Here is a 22,129-nt window from a genome sequence, read left to right as displayed (position 1 = left end):
GTTAATTAATTGCATTGCTTATTGTGAGTAAATTCTTTTTTAGGGACTGTCTTTGATGACATTAACAATTCTGGCTGCATCCCTGTACAGAGGTGTTCCTGTACATACAATGGAAATGTCTTTAAGTCAGGCACAGGATACACCTCACAATGTCAATCATGGTAAGTTCTAATTTGTTATGTTTAGTATTTATGTAATAATCTGCCTTATTATATATATAGAGCAAAATCCTAATAATATTAAATGTATACATATATACAGTATATATTGCTATGTATATAGTGACAAACAGCCAGAGGAAGTGCAGGGATTGATCTGGGACAGGAGCCCTAGCGGGAGATAGTGATATTTTGTTTGTGTTTCTTGTTTGTGTAACAGAATAAGCCAGAGAAACAAAAGACCATCAGTGGGGGGCATTTACTAAAGGGAAATATAGTGTGCACATTTTCCCCAGAGCTTAGTAAATGTGGTAAAGCTCTGCTGATTTCTACCATTTTTTTATTTTCCTTGCACCTGCTTTGGTATTATTTACGAAATGAAGCTTTACCACATCTACATTTACCAAAGAAAAATAGAGCAACTTGCAAGTGCACAGTTTATTTGCAGTTTTATTAGTTTCCACTTCATTGTTTTCTTGTACATCTTCTGAAATGTACTAAGTGGGCTGAGAGATTTAAATCTATAATCATATTAACTTTGCTCCCTACTACACACCCAGACATTAGGGCCTGTAAAGTGTAATGCTAATTGTAGAAGATAAGGACATGAGAGGAGGAAGGGAAGCAAGAATTTTGTCACTCATTGATAAATAGTAAGCTGATAGCTCCCCTGAAAGGCTTTTAGGGGTGTAGAAGTGGCCAGCTACAGGCTGAGACTGGGTTTTCTCCATAAAAGACACTACCATCAATACCTCATTTCAATAGGTAAAGGATGTATCCGTATCCTTAATACAGACTGCAGAGTCACAAAACCAAGCCAATAAACGTCAGGGCTAGTCAAATGTCCAGGGACTACGATGCCTTACCAATCATTGAGGGATAATGTATCTAGCCAGACCACAGTGCTTAAAAGTTTTATCCTGGGATGTAAACAGCAACTGTTCAACCTCCATAATCTAATTTACTTCCATCTAACAATCTGAAACAGTTGGACAATTTTCCCAATACCCAGGGATAAGGCTTTTGATAGTATTTAGTAAATGTGGTAACATTATTTTTATAAGATTTGATGAAGGAGTGTATCATGAAGTACTGGAGAGGATCACATCTAATAGGTTTGAGGTTGGTCCTCTCTATCTAAGGTTATATGGACTCCCAATTTTGTGTATTCTACCATATATCAAGCAAATAAAGAAATGTACAGGACATGTTAGCATCCTCTCCAGCATTTAGGGGACGTTACCAGGAAATACAAAGGCCAGCTAGGAACAAGTCTTCTTGTGCCACCCAAGCAAAAATTTACAACAAGATTCTTGCTTTTTAGTGCTACTAGAGTAGACTGTAAGAATCTTAGCTTTATGGATGGTCGTAAACTCCCACTTGCTTAGCTTAATTTCCTAATGAAATAAGACAGTAGTTTGGACAGGAATTTGGAATCTGTCACTTTGGCTTCTGGAGTTTGGCCAGGAAAAGCAAGGCTGAGGTATGCAAGAAGCAGGTTAAGCTGATTTGTACAAGAGACTAGCCCTGAAGCTGGCCTGACAGATGAAAAAGTTGTTTTTAAGTTGGATTTACGTCTATGTTGGAAAGATTCCTGTACAACCTTAACCAGACATTTTCTAATACTATTTTGCTAACATTTATGTTATTCTTTTTAGCACCTGTTTTCAAGGAAAATGGAGCTGTGTGGAAAACATCTGTCCAGGAATCTGTGCAATTGAGGGAGGTTCTCATATCACCTCTTTTGATTCCACCCATTATAACTTCTTTGGTGATTGCTCATATGTCCTGTCTAAGGTATGTAAAGTAACCACTATGATGCAAAGGGGTTTATTTACTAAAGCTAAATCCACTGTGCACTAGACGTGCACTTGGAGGTGCAGTCGCTGTAGATCTGCGGGGGAGATGTAAGAAAAAATAAAAAACAGCATTTTTGTTCGCACATGATTGGAGGATAGAAATCAGTAGAGCTTCCCCTCATTTCAGATCTTCCCCTCAGATTTACAGCAACTGCACTTCCAAGTGCACTTGCAGTGCACAGTGGATTTGCCTTTAGTAAATACGCCCCAAAGTATATAAATTAACTGCAGAGAACTGTCTTCCTTGTCATGCATGGAAAAAGGACGATGTCCTAAATACCTAATGGCTAATTAACAGAGTATTGTTTAAGGAAATGTCAGGTAATAGTTCAAAGATGTTCTGGTGATGTTCCCTTGTGTATTTATGAAACCATATAGATTCCTGTAAATACTAACTGTGCTAGTGCCTGGCTGTCTCTGACTTCAATATTTCAAGTTACTAACCTGAAAAAGAAGTGCAGCATCGGGGCAGATTGAAGTGATGTTTAAATTATTCTGCATAATTGTTAAAAGTATTTAAACCAAAGATCAGCCATCACAAGCAGGCAACTAGCATTTCTATAAAGGGATGTCAATAATATACAAGTTTCCTTTAACAACCATTGTTGTACAAATGTACTGGTTATACACTATGCCATCAATTGACTGAACCATTCCGACAGTTAAACATGTGCTAATCACAATTTAGAGCGGTAAGGAAGGCAAATTTATGTTTTATAGGATACATTTTTTAGTAACAAAAATATCCTATAACAACAGTTTTCAAAGTCCCAAGAACCCCTTGATCACACATAATTATAGATGAATATGTATGTATTATGAATGTATACTTCCTAACAATTTAGTATGTGAAATTCCAATCTGAAGGGCAGCCTTTTCAGCAAACACTTACAAAGAACTTAACACAATATGGGTAGTTTTCGGAAAGCTGTTAAATTAGACAAATAAGGACATTTTGTTAAACTTTTACATTGATATACTAGTGTGACTTTCCTCTTATATATATATATATATATATATATATATATATATATATATATATATATATATATATATATATATATATATATATATATATACATATATATATATATATATATATATATATATATATACATATCATAAAAATTATATAGTATATAGCCCTCGTGAATCTATTGTCCAATATATACCATATTGACAGCGCTAAAACAACAAAACAATCATTCTTAAGAGGGTAGAAGCCCCATGGTTTACAACAAAAACCACAGTAATGTCCTTAAAAAGTCCCACACATCTGAGGATGGGATTTTAGTTGAAACACCAAAATGATGGAAAACAGAAAAAAAAGTCCATCTCCAAGCAAAGACCACCAGTGCAGAAAGAGCTTGTTAGCCGGTGACACCCCTTATGGTAAAGCACTCACCAGAACCCAATGGGTTAACAGGCACCTCTTTATAAATAGTCTTTCACTGGTATTCCTCTGTACCCAATTCCTGTGTCCTCATAGATTTTTCGGATTTAATACTTCACTCCCAGCAGCAAGTTCACATATAGAAAACAGCAAAAAGAGGTTCCATAGTGCAAACTGCTTTATTCTTTAAAAAATTTGTGCGCATATACACCATACGTACATAATCAATAAAAATTCATTCACAGAGATGTAACCACTAGAACAACCGGATTTGTCTCACCGCGGCTCCGGGCGTCTTAGATCGAATGCAGGCTCGGCTTCCACGGCGGGTCCCGGGCAATCGTACAAATCGACCGCTCTGTAGTTACGAATAGCTGCTTGGTCACGCCCATACGCGTTTCGTCATCACGTCTTCATCTGTGGGCGTGGCCAAGCAGTGCAGCTAATCCGATTAAATATGAATAGGGGCGGAGAGGTGGCTCATGGGCATTCCCACGTCCAGCCCCCTAGACACACTCACTCCCACCCAATGCGGAAATGAAAAGGCCACGTCGTGCAAGCCATCGCCATGACAACATGCCTAAATGTACACTGTTCGCAAAAAAACTTTCGTTTCTCACGAGTACGTCCCTGTGGGTAAAATTTGTTCACACAAACCTTCGTTTCTCATGAGAACAGTATTAATTCATTAAATCACCGAACAGCATACATTAAGTGAGCAGGTTATCTCATTATTCCAGGAAATCACCATTATCATACTAAAATAATAATATAATAATAAATTTACATCATTATTACCTAAAATACCCATTATCATACCAAAATAATAAATATTGTCAATATTGCAGGTATCCATCTTAGAAAAATGCATTGAGATAAAAGGCACATATATCTCAAATCTATATATACCACCAATATGTATGCAGAGCAAAATGCATTACATTCAATAAAATATTAAATAATTCTCCACACTATCTTAATCAATAGTCTTGTCTGATAGATTAATAAAAAATGATAAGATAAAATAAAACCCGAATGTTGAGTACCAGCAAAGCTAGAAAATGCAGACCTCTTGGTCTACTCGACTGCAAAAGTAGGTGTCCCAAAAAATAGAATAGAATAGAACCGACCTATACTCTTTTTTGTATACATGTATGCTGTGTTCACATAAAAAAATATATTAATAAAACAAGGCTAAATATGTTATGCAGAAACTATTCTAAAATATATTAAGCTCAAATCCTCCTCAATATTTCCCCAGTGTACTGCAATAAAAACTTAGTAGTCACTAATGAAACAGTTAACATCCACCTCTATATTTAAACCGTAGGGACTCAAAGTGTTCATACGGAACAGCCACTCGGTCTCACGTTTAGATATTTCCCGGACTAAATTACTGCCCTTCCAATTCGGAAAGACCCTATCTACACCCCAAAACTTAAGACCTGTTGGGTCCCTGTCGTGTTTAAGTCTGAAATGTAGGGAAACACTATGGTCCTTATAGCCAATGGAAATATTGTAAATATGTTCTGCCACCCTAGTACATAATTTCCTTTTTGTTCGTCCTACATACATCAGCCCACACGGGCACTGAAGTACATATACTACATGTGTGGTCACACATGTGATAAATTGATCGATCTTAAAATTTTGTCCATTACCAGTGGAGGTGAATTGATCAATCCCCCGAATGTGATTGTGAACAGATTTACAGGCTTTGCACCTTCGACAGGCAAAAAAGCCAGCTCGATCCCAGAACATAAGAGGCCTGGAGGGTGGATCCAAAACCTTTTTGACAATTTTATCCCCAAAAGAGAAATTACGTCTGTAAATAAATCTAGGGTTCTCAGGAATTACTCCCTTGAGCGTCCTATCTAATTTGAGGATGTCCCAGTGTTTTCGGATAATCCCCTCTACCTCCTTGTATTGGCCATGGAGGGTGCTAATGAAACCCCATTCATAAGTACTACACATTATCCTTTCTTTCCGTTGTAAACATTGCTCCTGGGGTACACGTAGCACCTGTTGCAATTCCTGATCCAGCATGTCAAAGGAGTAACCCTTTTCCACAAATTTATCCCTGACTAAAGATGCCTGTGTCAAATAATCATCATCAAAGGTACAATTTCTTCTAACACGAAGAAACTGACCTTTCGGTATCCCCCGTAGCCAAAGCGGATGATGTCCACTATGAATAGGAATAAAACTATTTCTGTCCGTTGGCTTAAAAAACACTTTTGTGGACAAATTAGTCATTTCTCTCATTACAGTTACATCCAGAAAGTGGATTGACTTTTTATTCCAACTGAAGTCTAATTTTATATTGTTATTATTGTTGTTCAAACCATCAGAAAAGTCCTTCAGAGATTCCTCCGTGCCTTGCCAGATGAAAAACATATCATCTATATACCTATGATAGAAAAGTAATTCCCTTCTCCGGTTCGCAAAAATCCGTATATCCTCCCAATGGCTCATAAATAAATTCGCCAAACTCGGCGCAAATTTTGAACCCATCGCTACCCCTTTCTTTTGGTTATAAAATTTACCATCATACCAAAAGTAGTTGTGCGACAGGCAAAATTCCAGAGCCATTCGCAAAAACTTTTTTTGTATGTAAGGCAGGTCGTCCCTCTGAGAGAATGCCCAATTGAGAGCCAACAGGGCATCCTCGTGCTGTATAATCGTATAGAGAGACGACACATCTGCTGTTACTAAAAAGATTTCAGCGTCTCCAGGAAACTCCACACCACGCAACAAACCTAAAAAGCTTGTGGTGTCCTTTAAATAGGCACGTGTAGTGACCACACTCATCTGCAAGAAATGGTCTAAATATTGACCAATCCTAGCAGTCACTGATTTTATTCCGTTAACGATTGGCCTAGCCGGGGGTTCCGTCTGACTCTTATGGATCTTAGGTAACGTGTAAATATTGGGAATTCTATTATAACTAGGTACCAAAAATAACCGTTCCTTTTTTGTTAGGACCCGCATATAATATCCAAAATCCACCAAATTGCCCAAATCCTCACGATACGATTTCGTAGGGTCTCTATCTAGTAGAGTATATGTTGTTTGATCTGACAACATATCGCATAGCTGAGTGTGGTAATACTGCTTATCCAACAGTACCACACCTCCCCCTTTATCTGCTGGTCGGACAATAATATCCTTTCTTTCCTCTAGGGCTTTAATCCCTTCTTTAATATATATAGGACAAGGATTTTTCTTTAGTGGAAGGGCATCTAAATCCCTAAGGACTGATTGTTTAAACACCTCCACTTGGTGGTTGGAAGGTAGTGGTGGATTAAATAATGACTTATTCCGGAGATTGCTGTTCACGCCAATTATTCCATTATCCCTATTATTCGTTATCATACTGCTATTAGAAAGCATATATTTCTTAATATTGATCTTCCGTACGTATTTCTGTACTTCAATATAGACATTAAATTTATTCATTGGTTGGCGTACAGAACATTTCAAACCCGCATTTAGAATGTTTTTTTCTTTCTGGGATAAAGTTACTTGAGTCAAATTATAAATCCCTGTCATTCCGTCTCCCTGCGTCTTTTTTTGTTTGAGGCGTTTACCGGCTCTGCAGCCTCTTTTTCCATGGTTTTTTGTTGTTGTCTGACCGGACTGTATGGCATTCCCCAATCCTGGGGATGTCTCCAATCCTGATTGTTCTGGACGGATGGTGGATAAGAGGGTCGACCTCTCCATGGTCGCCCCCCTCTTGGTCTCCCCCTCCAATGTCCCCTCCCGCCTCTCCCTAAAAAAGGGGGCATCTGAGTATTACGGGGTGAGGATGATCTCACTAGAGGAGCAAAACGGTTATGTGTGTCAGGCTGATATATCCCTTGTTGATTATAACCCGGGCGAGTTTCCTTGTATCCCTTATTCTTACCCACAAAATTGGACTGTTTACGTGCCTGACTGTTTTGGGGGTTTTTTTTCCCAAAATTTATTTTTCTTGGTAAGGCCTCCTCAGTTACCTTAGGGATATTATCCAATGCTTTTGGTACGTTAGTTACTGGTTGTGTAGATGTAACCCCAACCCCGGTTTCTTCTTGTGTTGATGGTCTAAATCCTACCTGCCAACTATACATAGTGTGATTCCTAAAATCATTTAAATCCCTTCTAAATTTCTTTATTTTCTTTTTTTGTGTATCCCTATCCACCTTTTCCAATTTTTTCTGAATATCACTATTGAAAGAAGCTAGTTGTGGAGTGCCTCTTATTGGTTCTAATAAGGACTGCAAATCTGTGATTCTTTTTTCCAAAATCACCATTTTTCTCTTTTTACGTGCTAATACCAGTTGCTGTAATTTATAGCCAACTCCATTAAAGAAATCAAGCCACTCTGACATAGAACCTGTGTCATCAAGTCCGTCCTGAGGTGCCACATCCCACCTCAGGCTTCTCATTATTAATTTGTCCTTGAGGTACTGTTCAAACGTACAGATATCCCACCAGGTGCGAACTTGTTTCTCAAGGGTGTTGGCTAGTGCTGTTAGAGTTTCCGTATAATCATTATCTTCAAGTGTTCCCCCTTCACAGGAAAACACTGCTTCTAAATCAATTTGTCGATCCCTCAAAAAATTGATTGCATCCATGTTCGCTAAGGGTAAATTTAACTATGTAACAAGTACTGATATCACTGGCAAACAATCTAAACAAAAATTGCTAAGAATATTCCCCACCGATCCCAGCGCACACAGAAACAAAAGATGATATAATTTGCAAGCTGCTATCATACAAAAGATAAATCATAAAAATTATATAGTATATAGCCCTCGTGAATCTATTGTCCAATATATACCATATTGACAGCGCTAAAACAACAAAACAATCATTCTTAAGAGGGTAGAAGCCCCATGGTTTACAACAAAAACCACAGTAATGTCCTTAAAAAGTCCCACACATCTGAGGATGGGATTTTAGTTGAAACACCAAAATGATGGAAAACAGAAAAAAAAGTCCATCTCCAAGCAAAGACCACCAGTGCAGAAAGAGCTTGTTAGCCGGTGACACCCCTTATGGTAAAGCACTCACCAGAACCCAATGGGTTAACAGGCACCTCTTTATAAATAGTCTTTCACTGGTATTCCTCTGTACCCAATTCCTGTGTCCTCATAGATTTTTCGGATTTAATACTTCACTCCCAGCAGCAAGTTCACATATAGAAAACAGCAAAAAGAGGTTCCATAGTGCAAACTGCTTTATTCTTTAAAAAATTTGTGCGCATATACACCATACGTACATAATCAATAAAAATTCATTCACAGAGATGTAACCACTAGAACAACCGGATTTGTCTCACCGCGGCTCCGGGCGTCTTAGATCGAATGCAGGCTCGGCTTCCACGGCGGGTCCCGGGCAATCGTACAAATCGACCGCTCTGTAGTTACGAATAGCTGCTTGGTCACGCCCATACGCGTTTCGTCATCACGTCTTCATCTGTGGGCGTGGCCAAGCAGTGCAGCTAATCCGATTAAATATGAATAGGGGCGGAGAGGTGGCTCATGGGCATTCCCACGTCCAGCCCCCTAGACACACTCACTCCCACCCAATGCGGAAATGAAAAGGCCTGACACACATAACCGTTTTGCTCCTCTAGTGAGATCATCCTCACCCCGTAATACTCAGATGCCCCCTTTTTTAGGGAGAGGCGGGAGGGGACATTGGAGGGGGAGACCAAGAGGGGGGCGACCATGGAGAGGTCGACCCTCTTATCCACCATCCGTCCAGAACAATCAGGATTGGAGACATCCCCAGGATTGGGGAATGCCATACAGTCCGGTCAGACAACAACAAAAAACCATGGAAAAAGAGGCTGCAGAGCCGGTAAACGCCTCAAACAAAAAAAGACGCAGGGAGACGGAATGACAGGGATTTATAATTTGACTCAAGTAACTTTATCCCAGAAAGAAAAAAACATTCTAAATGCGGGTTTGAAATGTTCTGTACGCCAACCAATGAATAAATTTAATGTCTATATTGAAGTACAGAAATACGTACGGAAGATCAATATTAAGAAATATATGCTTTCTAATAGCAGTATGATAACGAATAATAGGGATAATGGAATAATTGGCGTGAACAGCAATCTCCGGAATAAGTCATTATTTAATCCACCACTACCTTCCAACCACCAAGTGGAGGTGTTTAAACAATCAGTCCTTAGGGATTTAGATGCCCTTCCACTAAAGAAAAATCCTTGTCCTATATATATTAAAGAAGGGATTAAAGCCCTAGAGGAAAGAAAGGATATTATTGTCCGACCAGCAGATAAAGGGGGAGGTGTGGTACTGTTGGATAAGCAGTATTACCACACTCAGCTATGCGATATGTTGTCAGATCAAACAACATATACTCTACTAGATAGAGACCCTACGAAATCGTATCGTGAGGATTTGGGCAATTTGGTGGATTTTGGATATTATATGCGGGTCCTAACAAAAAAGGAACGGTTATTTTTGGTACCTAGTTATAATAGAATTCCCAATATTTACACGTTACCTAAGATCCATAAGAGTCAGACGGAACCCCCGGCTAGGCCAATCGTTAACGGAATAAAATCAGTGACTGCTAGGATTGGTCAATATTTAGACCATTTCTTGCAGATGAGTGTGGTCACTACACGTGCCTATTTAAAGGACACCACAAGCTTTTTAGGTTTGTTGCGTGGTGTGGAGTTTCCTGGAGACGCTGAAATCTTTTTAGTAACAGCAGATGTGTCGTCTCTCTATACGATTATACAGCACGAGGATGCCCTGTTGGCTCTCAATTGGGCATTCTCTCAGAGGGACGACCTGCCTTACATACAAAAAAAGTTTTTGCGAATGGCTCTGGAATTTTGCCTGTCGCACAACTACTTTTGGTATGATGGTAAATTTTATAACCAAAAGAAAGGGGTAGCGATGGGTTCAAAATTTGCGCCGAGTTTGGCGAATTTATTTATGAGCCATTGGGAGGATATACGGATTTTTGCGAACCGGAGAAGGGAATTACTTTTCTATCATAGGTATATAGATGATATGTTTTTCATCTGGCAAGGCACGGAGGAATCTCTGAAGGACTTTTCTGATGGTTTGAACAACAATAATAACAATATAAAATTAGACTTCAGTTGGAATAAAAAGTCAATCCACTTTCTGGATGTAACTGTAATGAGAGAAATGACTAATTTGTCCACAAAAGTGTTTTTTAAGCCAACGGACAGAAATAGTTTTATTCCTATTCATAGTGGACATCATCCGCTTTGGCTACGGGGGATACCGAAAGGTCAGTTTCTTCGTGTTAGAAGAAATTGTACCTTTGATGATGATTATTTGACACAGGCATCTTTAGTCAGGGATAAATTTGTGGAAAAGGGTTACTCCTTTGACATGCTGGATCAGGAATTGCAACAGGTGCTACGTGTACCCCAGGAGCAATGTTTACAACGGAAAGAAAGGATAATGTGTAGTACTTATGAATGGGGTTTCATTAGCACCCTCCATGGCCAATACAAGGAGGTAGAGGGGATTATCCGAAAACACTGGGACATCCTCAAATTAGATAGGACGCTCAAGGGAGTAATTCCTGAGAACCCTAGATTTATTTACAGACGTAATTTCTCTTTTGGGGATAAAATTGTCAAAAAGGTTTTGGATCCACCCTCCAGGCCTCTTATGTTCTGGGATCGAGCTGGCTTTTTTGCCTGTCGAAGGTGCAAAGCCTGTAAATCTGTTCACAATCACATTCGGGGGATTGATCAATTCACCTCCACTGGTAATGGACAAAATTTTAAGATCGATCAATTTATCACATGTGTGACCACACATGTAGTATATGTACTTCAGTGCCCGTGTGGGCTGATGTATGTAGGACGAACAAAAAGGAAATTATGTACTAGGGTGGCAGAACATATTTACAATATTTCCATTGGCTATAAGGACCATAGTGTTTCCCTACATTTCAGACTTAAACACGACAGGGACCCAACAGGTCTTAAGTTTTGGGGTGTAGATAGGGTCTTTCCGAATTGGAAGGGCAGTAATTTAGTCCGGGAAATATCTAAACGTGAGACCGAGTGGCTGTTCCGTATGAACACTTTGAGTCCCTACGGTTTAAATATAGAGGTGGATGTTAACTGTTTCATTAGTGACTACTAAGTTTTTATTGCAGTACACTGGGGAAATATTGAGGAGGATTTGAGCTTAATATATTTTAGAATAGTTTCTGCATAACATATTTAGCCTTGTTTTATTAATATATTTTTTTATGTGAACACAGCATACATGTATACAAAAAAGAGTATAGGTCGGTTCTATTCTATTCTATTTTTTGGGACACCTACTTTTGCAGTCGAGTAGACCAAGAGGTCTGCATTTTCTAGCTTTGCTGGTACTCAACATTCGGGTTTTATTTTATCTTATCATTTTTTATTAATCTATCAGACAAGACTATTGATTAAGATAGTGTGGAGAATTATTTAATATTTTATTGAATGTAATGCATTTTGCTCTGCATACATATTGGTGGTATATATAGATTTGAGATATATGTGCCTTTTATCTCAATGCATTTTTCTAAGATGGATACCTGCAATATTGACAATATTTATTATTTTGGTATGATAATGGGTATTTTAGGTAATAATGATGTAAATTTATTATTATATTATTATTTTAGTATGATAATGGTGATTTCCTGGAATAATGAGATAACCTGCTCACTTAATGTATGCTGTTCGGTGATTTAATGAATTAATACTGTTCTCATGAGAAACGAAGGTTTGTGTGAACAAATTTTACCCACAGGGACGTACTCGTGAGAAACGAAAGTTTTTTTGCGAACAGTGTACATTTAGGCATGTTGTCATGGCGATGGCTTGCACGACGTGGCCTTTTCATTTCCGCATTGGGTGGGAGTGAGTGTGTCTAGGGGGCTGGACGTGGGAATGCCCATGAGCCACCTCTCCGCCCCTATTCATATTTAATCGGATTAGCTGCACTGCTTGGCCACGCCCACAGATGAAGACGTGATGACGAAACGCGTATGGGCGTGACCAAGCAGCTATTCGTAACTACAGAGCGGTCGATTTGTACGATTGCCCGGGACCCGCCGTGGAAGCCGAGCCTGCATTCGATCTAAGACGCCCGGAGCCGCGGTGAGACAAATCCGGTTGTTCTAGTGGTTACATCTCTGTGAATGAATTTTTATTGATTATGTACGTATGGTGTATATGCGCACAAATTTTTTAAAGAATAAAGCAGTTTGCACTATGGAACCTCTTTTTGCTGTTTTCTATATGTGAACTTGCTGCTGGGAGTGAAGTATTAAATCCGAAAAATCTATGAGGACACAGGAATTGGGTACAGTGGAATACCAGTGAAAGACTATTTATAAAGAGGTGCCTGTTAACCCATTGGGTTCTGGTGAGTGCTTTACCATAAGGGGTGTCACCGGCTAACAAGCTCTTTCTGCACTGGTGGTCTTTGCTTGGAGATGGACTTTTTTTTCTGTTTTCCATCATTTTGGTGTTTCAACTAAAATCCCATCCTCAGATGTGTGGGACTTTTTAAGGACATTACTGTGGTTTTTGTTGTAAACCATGGGGCTTCTACCCTCTTAAGAATGATTGTTTTGTTGTTTTAGCGCTGTCAATATGGTATATATTGGACAATAGATTCACGAGGGCTATATACTATATAATTTTTATGATTTATCTTTTGTATGATAGCAGCTTGCAAATTATATCATCTTTTGTTTCTGTGTGCGCTGGGATCGGTGGGGAATATTCTTAGCAATTTTTGTTTAGATTGTTTGCCAGTGATATCAGTACTTGTTATATATATACATATATTGAGTATATTAAAATGATATAATACTTACTAAAATACACAAAGAGTTCCCACTAACGACTTGCCTGACTTAAGTTATATTATAAGGATTATTCATTTTCATTTCTTGCAAAATATCTTGTGGTTCAGTGTGTCTGCATTTGCAGTATGACTTCTTTCATTAATGCATTCCCCCTTTTTTTGTAGAGTTGCAACAACAACAAATTCAGTGTTCTGGGAGAACTGTTGAATTGTGGTAATTCTGACACAGAGACCTGTTTAAAGAGTGTTGCCCTCAGTTTGAATGATGGACAAGATGTAAGTTCAATGAGATAATACCACTGTGTTTTGGTGACAGTTACATATATACATTCCACCCAGTGATTAGATAATGAAATAAACAAACCCTTCAACAATGAATATATGCAAATAGCTTATTTATTTTTTAAATCTCTTAACAGGTCATTTATATTAAACCATGTGGCAGTGTATATGTCAACTCAATGTACACTCAGTTACCAGTCTCTACAGGTATGTTTCAAAGCCCTGATAGTAACACAAGTTCACAAAATGCAAACTTTCATATCCCTCCTCTTTGTTTATTTATCTTGAATGTGTAAAGAATGTGTCACTGTATTAGTTTCATATTATCAAGTTGTCATTCCCAGACACATTCATCTTCCTATTTCCAACCCCCTCCATAGACAGAACTACTTATATTGCCACTGACATACAGGGATTGATTTACTAAAGGCAAATAGACTGTGCACTTTGCAAAGTACAGTTGACTCTGCAAGTACAGTTGCTCCAAAGCCTAGTAAATGAGGAAAAACTTCACTTTGCAAAGAGTAGCCAATCACATGCAAGGAATGTAACAAAAAAAAAAGCATTTTTGCTTGTACATGATTGGATGATGGAAGTCAGCAGAGCTTCTGCTCATTTACCAAGCTCTGGAGCAACTGCTCTTGCAGAGTGCAGCTGCAATAAAAGTTTATGTACCTTCAGTAAGTCAACCCCATAGTATCCATGATGTTTAGTACATAGTGCTATATACTCTTCATTATAGTATATTGATTCTTTTAAAAAATAAAGTGTAAATGAAAGAAGATGTTATAAAAAGAGCAGTTGCCTCTGACTACTGGTAACAATATTAAGGAGTGATAACTCTCTTTGGGTAGTTACCTGTGCAAATACAGCATTTTATCTCTCTTTTTTGCCCCTCTTCGTGCCCTTCTCTCTCCTTATTTGAGCTATAAATCATCCAATTACCTAAAAGAGAGCCATGAATTATGAGAATCTCCAGCAGGAGAATAACTATGCTTCTCTTAGAACAACTCTCTAACATACATACTGTTATAAATTACCCAATTAATAACTTTCTGTGCATTATTAAATATAAATATATATGTTTGATCCACAGCTAGTGTTACTATTTTCCAACCATCGTCATTTTACATCATTGTGCAAACCAAGGTTGGAATCCAACTCCAAATCCAGCTCACCCCTACTATGCAACTTTACATCAATGCTGATCCATCCTATAAGAGCCAAGTGTGTGGTGAGTAATAATAAATAAAATACAATAAAAAAAAAAAAAAATGTCAAAAGCAAAGAAAATATTATATGACACATTACAATCTTTCAAAGTGTCCTTGTTAAAGCTCTCTTATAAATACATAGTCTGTAACCTTTTGATGTAGTATACATCCAAATACAAACTACTTGTATTTATCCACTTGCTTACTGGGCACTTAAACACCCTTCCTGCCCAGACCAATTTTCAGCTTTCGGTGCTCTCACACTTTGAATGACAATTACTCAGTCATGCAACACTGTACCCAAATGAATTTTGTGTCCTTTTTTTCCCACAAATAGAGCTTTCTTTTGGTGGTATTTGATCACCTCTGGGGTTTTTATTTTTTGCGCTATAAATGAAAAAAGACCGAAAATTTTGAAAAAAAACGCATATTTCTTTGTTTCTGTGACAGAATTATGCAAATTATTAATTTTTCTTCATAAATTTTGGCCACAATTTATACTGCTACATATCTTTGGTAAAAATAACCCAAATTAGTGGATATTATTTGGTCTTTGTGAAAGTTAGAGAGTCTACAAGCTGTGGTGCGAATCGCACAAAATTGATCACATCTGATGTACTGGTGGCCTATCTCGCTTCTTGTGACCCGAACAAGTCAGGAAAGTACAAATACCCCCCAAATGACCCCTTTTTGGAAAGTAGACATTCCAAGGTATTTAGTAAGAGGCATGGTGAGCTTTTTGATGTTGTCATTTTTTTCCCACAATTCTTTGCAAAATGAAGATTTTTCATTTTCTTTATTTTTCTCCACAAAATTGTCATTGTAATAGGTTATTTCTCTCACGTGGCATGTGTATACCACAAATGACACCCCCCAAAAAATTCTGCTACTCCTCCTGAGTATTACAATACCACATGTGTGGGACTTTTTCACAGCCTGGCCACATAGAGAGGCCCAACATGCAGGGAGCGCCATCACATGTTCTAGAAGCATAAATTACACATCTAACTTGTTGACTATTTATTACACTTTTGAAGCACCAGGACAATGACACGTGACACTGATGACAGATGGCACTGATACGTGGCAATGATGACACTTATACGTGGCACTGATGACACGTGGCACTGATGACAGGTGACACTAATACGTGGCACTGATGACACGTGGCACTAATACGTGGCACTGATGACACGTGGCACTAATACGTGGCACTGATGACACGTGGCACTAATACGTGGCACTGATGACACGTGGCACTAATATGTGGCACTGATGACACGTGGCACTAATACGTGGCACTGATGACATGTGGCACTAATACGTGGCACTAATACGTGCCACCGGTGACAGATGGCACTAATACGTGGCACCAATGACGCGTGACACTGATGACAGATGGCACTGATAAGTGGCATTGATGACACGTGACACTGACAACAGATGGCACGTGACACTGACAGGTGGCACTGATGACAAATGGCACTGATACGTGGCACTGATGACAGATGGCACTAATACGTGGCACTGATGACAGATGGCACTATGTGGCACTAATAACACATGGCACTGATGACAGATGCCACTTATACGTGGCACTGATGACAGATGGCACTGGGGACAAATGGCACTGACAACAGGTGGCACTGGGGACAGATAGCACTGCGGGCAGGTGGCACTGGGGTGGGGTGGATTGCACTGGGGTGGATGGCACTGGGGTGGATGGCACTGGGGCGGATGGCACTGGGGCAGGATGGCACTGGGGCAGGATGGCACTGGGGGAGATGGCACTGGGGCGGATGGCACTGGGGCAGGATGGCACTGGGGCAGGATGGCACTGGGGGGGCATGGCACTGGGGGGGGGGGTGGCACTGGGGGAGGATGGCTCTGGGGGAGGATGGCACTTTTTTTTAAACTTTTTTTTTACTTTTTTTTTTCTTTTGTACACTGACGGCTGCTGCAGCCGTTCTTCTCTCCCCTCTCACACGCTGTCTGTGTGAGGAGGGAGAGCGGCGCTGAGAGATGATCTCATATGTTTACATATGAGATCATCTCCCATTGGACACGCCGATCACACTGTAAACGGCCGCTGTGATTGGCCGTTTACAGCGATCTGTGTTTGCCTGTCCCCGGGGGACACGGCAAACACAGAACTTCCGCGATGCGCGCCCGCGGCGGCGCGCATTGCGGAAGTAAACACCAGGCCGTCCAGGGACGGCCAGGCGAGGGAAGCCGCCCGCCCTAAGGCCGTCATTCGGCTATAGGGCGGGCGGGAAGCGGCTATTATTTTCATTCTGACACGGTTTACATGATATGGGCTATGCTAAATATTTAATGTAACTATTATACTAATGTTGTTTTTGAACTGGCATCTCTATCTCTGAATTTGACCTGGATCTGTAGCATCATTATGTAAATATACTTTATGTAAAAGACCAATTGGAGCCTTGAAATAGCTAATAAGGTGTCTGTATATGGTGACTTCTAGCTATACAGATGTCAGCTTGAATATTATAGGTTCTGTTTTCCTCTCCCACTGCTAAACTAGAATTCCTCTTTGTTCACTCCTTTGCCCAAAGATCTGTATTCTTAACCTGCTCTGAAACTTGGCCTCAGCTGTGATGCATCCCCAATAAAAGCAGCAGCATAAGAAAACTGCCACTTGCAGGGCAGACCTATTGCTGTGTGTGACGCAGCAGTCTTAGAATAAGCACTGCTTTGCGAATTCAGGCAGAAGAAGGTAAAAGGTAATATCTTGTGACAGGTTCCCTTTAAAGTTCTATCAGACACTACTAGTGACCCCGGATTTTTATGTTAGCATATATGTCAGTTAAAGTGGAAGTAAACCCATCGATTTAAACAGTTAAAAAAAAAAGGCATGCCGGGAATCCTAACTGCACATTGGGCTGTGGTCTCAGTCAAACTATCAAACCATCCAATGGCTGGTGTCATAACGAATCACATGTGCAGCACCATAGCAGTTGAAGATTAAACAGAGGCAAAGATGGAAGCTTCCTTGGCTGAAAACGATAGGGGAGTTTACTTCCACTTTAAATAACATTTGCAGTACAATTTTGACATACATGCACAATGCTTTACAGACCCTGCAAGTGCAGACAAATACCTGTTGATCTGTACTCAGCAACTAATTTCCTGTTAAGGACTGACAGCGCAGAACCTTTTTGTGGACTGAAATAACAAGAAATGGTGTCAGCCCTACCCTTTTGTCATTTCTTAAACTACTAAAACCCTTCCAATCTACTCAGCTCTGCAACATGGAGAGTAGTTGCTCTGTTGTTCCATTTAGCTGCCAGGAGTGAGGAATGTCCTGGGTAAGCTACAAGTTACCAGTCATAGTTTTACACAGGGTTATGGGCTGCCTGTATGGTACAGCTGTTTTGCCCAGCACTGCTAGAGCTGTTTGGCCCAGCACTGCCACATTATGCACATAAACTGTATTTATATCCTTTGTATCTATTGAGGAATATATATCAATGCAGGTTTCTGTGCCTGGCATTCAGCTTTAGCAGCAAAGACACAGATTAAAGTACTTACACTAGGGGTCACTAGACTCCATCAGGATGAAATAAATTTGGTTCCTGACTGATCTGATCTTTTAGATAGTCCACAGTATTAAGTTGAAAATCAAATCAAATCTTTTGTTAAACTGAAACAAATTTTGTATTATAGGTCTTTGTGGAAACTTCAACAACATTCAAGCTGACGATTTCCAAATACTCAGTGGAGTGGTTGAAGGAAATGCTGCAGCATTTGCCAATACCTGGAAGACCCAAGCTAGCTGTTCCAATGTTAACACCAATTTTGAGAACCCTTGCTCTCTTAGCATTGAAAATGGTAAGTCCCTGTCTTCAACTCATATTAGTTTTTCCTTCATAACTTAGGTTACACCTTCCCTTTCCTTACTCTTAAGTTACAAAACATGCTAAAGAATTTATGATATTTACTTTTGAGGAAGGTACCTGACTTGTAATAACAATGCCATAAGATGTGCAATCCTATCACCACTATACATACAATCAATTTACCATTTTGGGGTATTGGACCCCTTCATCAGTCCTATCCCGATGAAGGGGTCCAATATCCAAAAAATAAGCAAACCTCTTTTTACCATCCACTGTGCTGATTTGTTGGGGTAAACTTGTAGATTGTAAATTTTTTTTGTACATATATGTAGTGTATTGATTTGCTGTTATAAACTGTATATATCCAGTACTCTAGACATCCACTTGTCTTTATATGACAAAAAGTGCATTTTCTAGTAATTTTTGCTGCATAGACTTTGAGTCCCTTCTCATCTGTATACTATATGTGCAGTACATAAACTAAAACTGGAGCACATAGAATTTGGTGCAGCTGTGCATAGTACCCAATCAGCTTCTAAGTTTGGCTTGTTCAATTAAGCTTTGACAATAAAATCTATAAGCTGATTGGTTACTATGCACAACTTCGCCATTTTTTTTGTGTACAATTTTAGTAAATCCCCCCAACTTTATGCATGTGACTTGTCTAAGTGCATTTTCCATGCATTTTTCATATGTTACCATAGAACTCTTAGCAATTTGTGCTTTGTTGGTAAACCCATCCAAGATTTTATCACACTGCATCCATACTACACCTAAATAGTGTATCTATTAACAGGCCAACATCATATACCTGCTCCTATGCCCATACTAAACAATGTACTTTGATTTATCGTAGTACAGATTTGTTTTCCCCTTACTGCATCTTCACCATTCAGAGAACAGGCATGCATTAGTCTTTAATAATAAAAAAAAAAATGCTCATTATATGATTTATTGAAAATAATATTGGTAAATGTATTGAAAATGGAGAAAGTAAACATTTGAATAACAATTCACTGTAGTCTTTGTTAATGTAAATAAATGTTTAAACTATGGTAAGCACTAAAAAAAGGTTTATTGTGATTTTTACTATTAATGTGGATTTATTATATTAACTTTCCTTTCCTTCCTTTTCATCTGCAGAGCAATATGCTTCCCACTGGTGTTCAATGCTTAGCGACCCTAATGGACCTTTTGTAGATTGCTTTTCAGCAGTTAATCCAGACTTCTACCAAGCGGTATGCTTTTCACCTATTTAATCTGTGAAGGGTCTCCTAACTACGGCCCTCCAGTTTGTTCAGGAACTACAATTCCCATCATGCCTAGTCATATCTGTGAATGTCAGAGTTTTACAATGCCCCATAGGATGTGTAATTCCACAACAGTTGAAGGGCCATAGTTTGGAGATCCCTGCTTTATTCCATTCACTATACTTTCTCTATAATAATCTAAAAAGTGGGGAAGGGGCTCGATTTTTAATATTGTTTTTAGCTGAATTGCCAGTACTAATAACCAGTGCTATATAGATAATAAATGTGACCAGTGCTCCTGTTTCTGCAGAGGTGTATGTTTGATTCATGTAACTGCGAGAAGAGTGAGGAATGCATGTGCGCCGCGCTGTCCTCCTACGTACACGCTTGTGCTGCCCAGGGGATCTATCTGAGAGGATGGAGAAAGAATGTATGCCGTAAGTATTTAGTAACTAATATAAGAAAAAAAGATAATTGTAGCCCTGTTCTTGCTGTAGAGATGGTACATGCTCATTTGCCCCTATTTCTGTTTAAACCTTAGAACTGTACACAACTACCTGCCCCAAGTCCCTGACTTACAGTTACTATGTCAACGCTTGCCAGCCAACTTGCCGCTCCCTTAGTGATCCTGACATCACCTGTGATATCTCATTCACACCTATTGATGGATGTGTCTGTCAAAATGGAACCTACCTGGATGACAGTGGAGTGTGCGTACGTCAGTCAGCTTGTCCTTGCTATTACAAGGGAACCGCAGTGCCACCCGGAGAGGTGGTTCATGACAATGGAGCTCAGTGGTAAGGATTTCATTCATTGACTGTGAATTGGCCTTTTCAGTTTTGTGAATATCTTGGATATTTTGTGATGTTTAGAATGGAGATATTTCTTGGCAAACTATTTAAGATATAAAACCTTGGAAAAACAGCGCTGGTCAGAATAAAGTGCTAAAAAAATATACATAAAAAATCAAGTGTAAATGAAACAAAACCTGATATTAGTGTTAATACTGACAATAGTAAGTTCTTGCTGCAACCCAATGCGAGACACACACAATATACAATAATCAAAAAAATATAGCTGCGCTAAAACTTATAAAACAAAATTATAAAGTGACATAATCTATCTGATTTGCAAAAATCCCCAAAACATGCAAAATAGTGCCAAAGTAATGATTTCCAGGCATATAAGCAGTCCAAAGAAAAGGAAAGATGGATAGGATGCTGAATCTTAATCCGTTTTCGGTGACTCTCAAAACCACCCTTTACACACGTAGCAGGTGCACCCAGAGGAGAAAGAGATTATCCACCACCAAATTAGAGGAGGCTTACCAGCTGTCAAGATCTCTTTTTTAAGGAGATCATACGGGCTTGTAAAATGATACGTTCCTGGTCCCCTCACTGGGCTCTGTTGATAACACCAATCTATCTGCTCCCTCTTTATGGTATATCTCGTTCCACCACAATCATTTAGTAGGGCACCCGGAACTCCGCCCTGAGGCAATCGGTCAGCGCGGAGAGGGCAAAGTTCCGGGTGCCCTACTAAATAATTGTGGTGGAACGAGATATACCAAAATCATTACTTTGGCACTATTTTGCATGTTTTTGGGATTTTTGCAAATCAGATAGATTATGTCACTTTATAATTTTGTTTTATAAGTTTTAGCGCAGCTATATTTTTTTGATTTTTTTAATTTTTTTGAAACTATTTAAGATGCCTCTTTTTTAAACTGAAGTTTGTGTGATCTTTAATGCTTATAAAATTCTATAATTTAAGTAAAATTTTAGCTCCAGCCAAGCACTTAAATGCCCAGTTGGAATGCTGCAATGTATTATAGTTTTTCCTGCTAAAACATGTGTAATTTATTTGAGCTATTTTTATGATTTGCATAAACCTTTCAAACTGTGTAACCAAAGGGTGATACCACAGTTCAAAGTCTGCAGCTTCCTATTGCGACTCTTCACCTCTAACCTGTTTAAAGGATTATAATAGACCATTGTCCCCCTGGTAAAGATGTGCATGTGCTATCCCATCCCTTGTAAACCTAAAATACCTCTCCCTCCAGTGCCCCCTATATGTTTGGACGATAGCAATGTGCAGTGTAATAATGTGATTGGCTCACATTGTTGCTGCTTCCACTCTCAGCCTGATTTCAGATGTGCAAAGAATTAACTAATCATAGTAAAGATACATTTTGGGTAATTATTTTAATTTAAAATACATTTAATGGTGTTAACTGTT

General features: G+C 39.1%; 1 protein-coding gene across 20 annotated transcripts in view; it reads left to right on the top strand.

Annotated features, from left to right (window-relative positions):
* Positions 1 to 22,129, top strand: part of LOC143935989 (uncharacterized) — a 103,588-nt gene that overhangs the window by 17,486 nt on the left and 63,973 nt on the right. For all 20 annotated transcript variants that reach the window (XM_077460260.1, XM_077460268.1, XM_077460401.1 and 17 more), the window contains exons 12-20: positions 44 to 161; positions 1,817 to 1,955; positions 13,448 to 13,558; positions 13,702 to 13,771; positions 14,661 to 14,798; positions 18,469 to 18,633; positions 19,785 to 19,879; positions 20,202 to 20,328; positions 20,433 to 20,688. In XM_077460260.1, coding sequence (XP_077316386.1) covers positions 44 to 161; positions 1,817 to 1,955; positions 13,448 to 13,558; positions 13,702 to 13,771; positions 14,661 to 14,798; positions 18,469 to 18,633; positions 19,785 to 19,879; positions 20,202 to 20,328; positions 20,433 to 20,688 — 1,219 coding nt within the window. The remainder of the gene's footprint in view (positions 1 to 43; positions 162 to 1,816; positions 1,956 to 13,447; positions 13,559 to 13,701; positions 13,772 to 14,660; positions 14,799 to 18,468; positions 18,634 to 19,784; positions 19,880 to 20,201; positions 20,329 to 20,432; positions 20,689 to 22,129) is intronic.

This window comes from Lithobates pipiens, unplaced genomic scaffold, assembly GCF_037356315.1.
Source record: "Lithobates pipiens isolate NorthernLeopardFrog02 unplaced genomic scaffold, aLitPip1_a1.2 Scaffold_10, whole genome shotgun sequence".
Lineage (NCBI taxonomy): Eukaryota > Metazoa > Chordata > Amphibia > Anura > Ranidae > Lithobates > Lithobates pipiens.
Note: the sequence above shows the minus strand (reverse complement) of the source record. Positions and strands in the feature narration are given on the sequence as shown.